Source organism: Nansenia antarctica (assembly GCF_963989245.1).
Source record: "Nansenia antarctica genome assembly, chromosome: 5".
Taxonomy (NCBI): Eukaryota; Metazoa; Chordata; class Actinopteri; order Argentiniformes; family Microstomatidae; genus Nansenia; species Nansenia antarctica.
Window position 1 is genome coordinate 74,949,318 of NC_137690.1, and position 7,500 is coordinate 74,956,817.

A 7,500-nucleotide genomic window follows, 5' to 3' on the forward strand; every position below is an offset into this window, starting at 1 on the left:
TACCACTGTGGGCCAACACAGCCCAGCTAGAAGGAGAGGTATGTTTACAGCGCATGTTGACTGGCTTCCAATGCTGCTCTGTCATTCCCCAACAAGAACGCCTTTCAAAACATCCCAGTCTGGGTCCAATTCCCCCAATTATGCAAATGAGGTTCCGATAGAACAGCAGGGGGTGTGACATCGCCCAATAAAACATTACGGGCCTTTTGTACTACTTTCTCTGTTTCTTACTCTGAGGATTTGTTGATCATACGGGTTGTACTTTCTCTCTCTCTCTCTCTCTCTCTCTCCCTCCCCCTCTCTCTCTCCCTCTCTCTCCCCCTCCTCTCTCTCCCTCCCCCCCCTCCTCTCTCTCTCTCTCTCTCTCTCTCCCCCCCCTCCTCTCCCTCTCTCTCTCTCCCTCCCCCCCCTCCTCTCTCTCTCTCTCTCTCCCCCTCTCCTCTCTCTCTCTCCCTCCCCCCCCTCCTCTCTCTCTCTCTCTCTCTCTCTCCCCCCCTCCTCTCCCTCTCTCTCTCTCCTTCCCCCCCTCCTCTCCCTCTCTCCCCCCCCTCTCTCTCTCCCTCTCTCTCCCCCTCCTCTCTCTCTCTCCCCCCCTCCTCTCTCTCTCTCTCTCCCTCCCCCCCCTCCTCTCTCTCTCTCTCTCTCTCTCTCCCCCCCTCCTCTCCCCCTCTCTCTCTCCCTCCCCCCCTCTCCCTCTCTCTCTCTCCCTCCCCCCTCCTCTCCCCCCCTCTCTCTCCCCCCCTCCTCTCCCTCTCTCTCTCTCCCTCCCCCCCTCCTCTCCCTCTCTCCCCCCCCTCTCTCTCCCCCCCTCTCTCTCCCTCTCTCTCTCTCCCTCCCCCCCTCCTCTCCCTCTCTCCCCCCCCTCCCTCTCCCCCCCTCCTCTCTCTCTCCCCCCCTCCTCTCCCTCTCCCTCCCCCCCTCCTCTCCCTCTCTCTCCCCCCCTCCCTCTCCCCCCCTCCTCTCCCTCTCTCTCTCTCCCTCCCCCCCTCCTCTCCCTCTCTCTCCCCCCCTCCTCTCCCCTCCTCTCCCTCTCTCTCTCTCCTTCCCCCCCTCCTCTCCCTCTCTCTCCCCCCCTCCTCTCCCTCTCTCTCTCTCCTTCCCCCCCTCCTCTCCCTCTCTCTCCCCCCCTCTCTCTCCCTCCCCCCCTCCTCTCTCTCCCTCCCCCCCTCCTCTCTCTCTCTCTCTCCCCCCCTCCTCTCCCTCTCTCTCTCTCCCTCCCCCCCCTCCTCTCCCTCTCTCTCCCCCCCTCCCTCTCCCCCCCTCCTCTCCCTCTCTCTCTCTCCCTCCCCCCCTCCTCTCTCTCTCCTTCCCCCCCTCTCTCTCCCCCCCTCTCTCTCCCCCTCCTCTCTCTCCCTCCCCCCCTCCTCTCTCTCCCTCCCCCCCTCCTCTCCTCTCTCTCCCCCCCCTCCTCTCCCTCTCTCTCCCCCCCTCCCTCTCCCTCTCTCTCCCCCCCCTCCTCTCCCTCTCTCTCCCCCCCCTCTCTCCCCCCCCCTCCTCTCCCTCCCCCCCTCCTCTCTCTCTCTCCCCCCTCCTCTCTCTCTCCCCCCCTCCTCTCCCTCTCTCTCTCTCCCTCGCCCCCTCCTCTCCCTCTCTCTCCCCCTCTCCCTCTCTCTCCCTCTCTCTCCCCCTCCTCTCTCTCCCTCCCCCCCCTCCTCTCTCTCTCTCTCCCCCCCTCCTCTCCCTCTCTCTCTCTCCCTCCCCCCCTCCTCTCCTCTCCCTCCCCCCCCTCCTCTCCCCCCCCTCTCCCCCCCTCCTCTCCCTCTCTCTCTCTCTCTCTACACCACGGAGAGAGATATGCTGTAGAGAGAGAGGGAAGAAGAAAGTTCTCTAGTCGAGAGATTAGAGAGGAAGTGTGTATGTGTGTGTATGTGTGTGTGTTCGTGTTTGTGTGTGTTCGTGTTTGTGTGTGTGTATGCGTGCGTGCATCCATGTGTGTGTGTGTGTGTGTGTTCGTGTTATTGTGTGTGCGTGCGTGCATCCATGTGCGTTCGTGTGTGTATGTGTGTGTATTTGTTTGTGTGTGTTCGTGTTTTTGTGTGTTCGTGTTATTGTGTGTGTATGCGTGCGTGCATCCATGAGTGTGTGTGTGTGTGTGTGTGTGTTCGTTCGTGTGTGTGTGTGTGTGTGTGTGTGCGTTCGTGTGTGTGTGTGTGTGTGTGTTTGGAGGGTCGGGGGGGCTCTCAAAGTAGATGTGTTGTGCCAAGGATGTAATACCCAGTGTGCAGGGAGGAGATGGCTGGGTCATGGGACGCCTGGAGGATTACCTTGAAGTGGAGTCATAAGACTCTGAACAAAGGCTGTTCACATGCTGGTCATAAGAGCCCTGTTCCATAAAGTGATGCTGTTCCATATCTGTTGGTCTGTTGGTCTGTCTTCACTGAGGCTGGAGCACAGGGGGGAGCGGAGCTAGAGAGATCTGGTTAGAGGGCTAGTGTTGGTGTCAGAGGGTCCACTTGACTACAAGGTTGTTCCTCCTGTAAGCTGGTACCGGGTGCTCGATAGAAGGTAAGTGGGGTTGTGTTTTTGGTGTGGATCAGCTTGGCGTCTTTCTCTTTGATACTTTTTTGTGTTTTTTTTTAGGAGTGGGGCAGTCCCACTCATATTTTTCATTTTATTGGACAGATACAGTGAAGTCAGACAGGAAAGTAAGGAGAGAGAGGGCATGTCAGCAGGGCATGGGCCGGATTAGAACCCATGCCGACATGGGCATATGTGTGCACTGTAGACCGTGGTGCTAGACCACAGGACCACCCCAGGCCACACTTTTATGTGTTTTGACTTTTCCACTTTTGACAGACAGTGTTTTTCCTCGTACGATGATGTGGGTTTTATTCCTACTGTATCCTACTGTTGTTTAGACAAAAAAATGATGTTTCTTAACATTTTGGACCATGGAACATCTGTATCTGTGTAGATGGACTCCAACAATGTCCAAGAGAGGAGTTTGAATTGAGGACGTTGTTTCATATATGTTTCAATATAACAATGAATTAGTTTAAAAGCTTTTGGTCAGTTTTATCAAACCCCTGTAGTCAGTGGGTAGCTTTTCAGACTGAGCGTTGGTAGCTTTTAGGATTGGGGCGTTGGCGTTGGAGTCTTGGACAACCATTTTTCTTTTTTACACTCCTCTTCATCCTGTTTTTGTCCTCTCTTTTCGTACACTCCTCTCCATCCACTTTTCATTCATAAACATTTGAGGAGAAATGTTCTAATGCTTGGGGGTCAATAAGACCCGGACAGACAGAGTGACCCAGGGATGACACGGCCTGTTGGACCTCCAGGAGCCAACAGCATAATGGCTGTCCTCTACGTTTTGACACGTTTTCTTCTAATGATTCTCTTTTGTTGGGGTTGTGGTGCGTGATAGTTGTTGGATTTTTTTAATACATTTTTTTATAGCACCTTTTTTGCTGCTCCAAAGCTGCTCCAAAGCGCTTTACAACGGCCTCTCATTCACCCATTCACACACACATTCACACACCAATGGAGGCAAGCTGTCATGCAAGGCGCTCACTGGGAGCAATTTGGGGTTCAATGTCTTGCCCAAGGACACTTCGACATGTGGCCACCCGGGGCTCGAACTGTCGATCTGCCGACCTTGTGATCATTAGGCGGCGATTCTACCTCCTGCGCCACAGCCACCGGGTTGTGGTGCGTGATAGTTGTTGGAATTTTGACTGATTGTTTTATCCATAACATAACATTTTACATGTTTGGCATTTAGCAGACGCCTTATTCCAAAGCGACTTATAATCAATACATTTGACTAAGCAAGTGAATCATCAATCCACCAGTCGTAGCAGGAAGAGTGATCTAGCTCAGGCCCGGGGCCATTGGCAGTCTCTGTGATAGAAGGAAAAAATTAAGATAAAACAAATATATACACAATGGAGAAACAGAGAAACAGTACAGGGGGAGCAGTAGAAGTCTTAGGGCACTCAGTAAAGGGGAAAAGCGGGTGTCTGCTGGGGGGTAGTAGATGTCTCAGGAGGGACAGTACAGGGGGGTAGTAGATGTCTCAGGAGAAACAGTACAGGGGGTAGTAGATGTCTCAGGAGAAACAGTACAAGGGGGTAGTAGATGTCTCAGGAGACGCGTGCTGGGGGGCAGTAGATGTCTCAGCTACATGCTATGGAAAGTCCGAACATCTCTGACATAACTGTCAAAAATTAAAAGCTTGAGCAAAGCTAAGCCGCCGTGTTAGTTTCCGTTCTGTAAAGAAGTCTAGTGTATGATACATACTGGGTATCAGCGGAGGCTACCTCCACCAGCCTCTGCTTCTGGATATCAAAGAACCCAACACGCGTCTACCGTAGTATAATTATGTTGGTACTTCGTGAGTTTAGAATGATAAGGTTCTATCTCTGTTTAGAATGATAAGGTTCTATCTCCGTTTAGGGCAGTTCAGAGATATTGAGCGTCAAAGTTTTTACATTCCATGATGTTTTGTGAGATGGAACCTTTGTATTTTATTCATTACTAACTCAAAAATGTCAACATTTAAAAAATAACTCCACACAGGCATTAATAAACACCTAATGGATCAGATTATGTAAAAAACTCAATTTTGACCAAAAATGGAGATAGAACCTTATAATGCTAACGTCACGACTTGGTATCTTGATTTAATCCACTATTATCCAAAGTGGACGTCCTCCCCAAAGTGCCGAGCAGCAGACAGAACTCTAAGCACTACGGCCCACTGTATTGCACTACGGGTCATTACAAGTCTCTACCTTTCAGCCCCTGTTCTCTAGCCCGGCTGGGGCGGCTGTGTCTCAGGAGGTAGAGCCGCCGTCTAATGATCGCAAGGTTGGCAGATTGGCGGTTCGAGCCCCGGCTGGCCACATGTCGAAGTGTCCTTGGGCAAGACACTGAACCCCAAATTGCTCCCAGTGAGCGGGCTGGCGCCTTGCATGGCAGCTTGCCGCCATTGGTGTGTGAATGTGTGTGTGAATGGGTGAATGAGAGGCCGTTGTAAAGCACTTTGGATAAAGGCATAGCTATATAAGTGCAGTCCATTTAGCAAGTCTCTGCCTTTCAGCCCCTGTTCTTTAGGCCTGTTCTTTAGGCCTGTTCTTTAGGCCTGTTCTTTAGGCCTGTTCTTTAGGCCTGTTCTTCAGGCCTGTTCTTTAGGCCTGTTCTTTAGGCCTGTTCTTTAGGCCTGTTCTTTAGGCCTGTTCTATAGCCCTGTTCTTTAGGCCTGTTCTTTAGGCCTGTTCTTTAGGCCTGTTCTATAGCCCTGTTCTTTAGGCCTGTTCTTTAGGCCTGTTCTTTAGGCCTGTTCTATAGCCCTGTTCTTTAGGCCTGTTCTTTAGGCCTGTTCTTTAGGCCTGTTCTTTAGGCCTGTTCTTTAGGCCTGTTCTTTAGGCCTGTTCTATAGCCCTGTTCTTTAGGCCTGTTCTATAGGCCTGTTCTTTAGGCCTGTTCTTTAGGCCTGTTCTATAGGCCTGTTCTATAGCCCTGTTCTATAGCCCTGTTCTTTGGGCCTGTTCTTTAGGCCTGTTCTTTAGCCCTGTTCTATAGCCCTGTTCTTTAGCCCTGTTCTTTAGGCCTGTTCTTTAGGCCTGTTCTTTAGGCCTGTTCTTTAGGCCTGTTCTATAGGCCTGTTCTATAGGCCTGTTCTTTAGGCCTGTTCTATAGCCCTGTTCTTTAGCCCTGTTCTTTAGCCCTGTTCTATAGCCCTGTTCTTTATGCCTGTTCTTTAGCCCTGTTCTTTAGGCCTGTTCTATAGGCCTGTTCTATAGGCCTGTTCTTTAGGCCTGTTCTATAGGCCTGTTCTATAGCCCTGTTCTTTAGGCCTGTTCTTTAGGCCTGTTCTATAGCCCTGTTCTTTAGGCCTGTTCTTTAGGCCTGTTCTTTAGGCCTGTTCTTTAGGCCTGTTCTTTAGGCCTGTTCTTTAGGCCTGTTCTTTAGCCCTGTTCTTTAGGCCTGTTCTTTAGGCCTGGTCTCTGCAGGGGCGTGTAGGTGGCAGGATCAGCTCCCACCCAGAGGCTCCATAAGAGGATTTGTTGCCCCAAGAAAGAGACATTTGGTGCAGTACTGGTGCGATAGAAACGCAGAGGAGAGTTCACAGTTCGTGACGTTAGAATTATAAGGTTCTATCTCCATTTTTGTCAAAATTTAGTTTTTTACATAATCTGATCCATTAGGTGTTTATTAATGCCTGTGTGGTGTTATTTTAAAAATGTTTTGTGAGATCTCACAAAACATAATGGAATGTAAAAACTTAACGGAGATAGAACCTTCTCATTCTAAGCTCACGAGTTGTCACAGTTGTTTGTTCTACCCGTTCTGTCGGTGTCAAACGGAGGGAACAGTTGGAGGACAGTTGGTGTTTGGTGATGCGTCACTAACAGATAATGGACAGTCAGGGATGCGTGACGGTGATATATTAGAGCTAATGTTGCCTAATGTCCCATCGTATTGTCCATTGTCCAATGTCCATATCTATCTATCTATCTATCTATCTATCTATCTATCTATCTAATAGTAGCAACGATAGCGCCAATAGTAGCAGTAGCAGCATAGTGCAATTGTTATCTTGAATAGAGAGAACCATATGAAGATGGGGGGACCAAACGTAAAGAAAATACTCAACTGTACCTTCTTCTTGTTTTTGTTTTTTCCCTCAGGCACAAAAGGTCTGGATCGAGAGGACGTTTCAGAAAAGGGAATGCATTCAAATCTTCCCCAGCAAGGAGCCCAACAGGTAAAGAACCGTAGGCTAGCGCTGTGGCCTTGGGTATCACTAGAACACACATTTACCCCCAATTAGACAACCCATATGCTTCCCAATCCATTTTGAGCCATTTGAGGGTTTTAATATCATTTGGGGAAAACCCTACTTTCGCTCCTGACCTACTTAAACCTGGCGTTGGTGATTTTTAGAGTGCTGCCTTTATCGTGTTCCCACTCCAACGTGCTGCAAATTCCCTCCAGTACCAAAATCCATCTGGAGTATCAACGACATCTAATAATAATAATAATAATAATAATAATAATAATAATAATAATAACCAAATCCCTCAAAACGGTGTGTATTTTCATATGACTTAGCGTGTAAACCCAACCGACAACCCAAACAGAGAGTGAAACACGTTCCAGGGCATGCATCAACTGCTGCAGCTGGCCGTAGCCATGGCGACCCAACGGCCACGTAGTGAAAGCAACACAGTAGAAGACTCTGTTTGACTCTCTCTTTACTCATCCAGGGCTTGAGGGCAGAAACATATTTGTCATTTATCTGATTCGTTCCCCGATTCACTAGATAACCGTCCGTTTGTGTTGTTTCTGTTAGGAGAGATAGGGAGAGATTTCTTAAATTAAACAAGCCTGTTGTTTGTTAGGAATCTTTCTCCTCTCCTGGCAACACGTTTGACTTCACTCTGTCCAAATAGGATTTTTGTGTCGGAGTCCAGGAAGACTAGCTAATGTCATGGCATTAGCTAATCGTGACGTTAGAATTATCTAACGTTCTATCTCCATTTTTGGTCAAAA

The 7,500-nt window shown here is 49.6% G+C and overlaps 1 protein-coding gene across 1 annotated transcript in view; it reads left to right on the forward strand.

The window, feature by feature from the left end:
- The window catches only part of LOC308158383 (transient receptor potential cation channel subfamily M member 1-like), a gene marked incomplete at both ends in the record, with an annotated part of 85,418 nt that overhangs the window by 19,274 nt on the left and 58,644 nt on the right, over window positions 1-7,500 (forward strand). Inside the window, one exon of the mRNA XM_080531971.1 lies at window positions 6,636-6,712. Within this exon, the coding sequence (XP_080388097.1) occupies window positions 6,636-6,712 (77 nt within the window). The remainder of the gene's footprint in view (window positions 1-6,635; window positions 6,713-7,500) is intronic.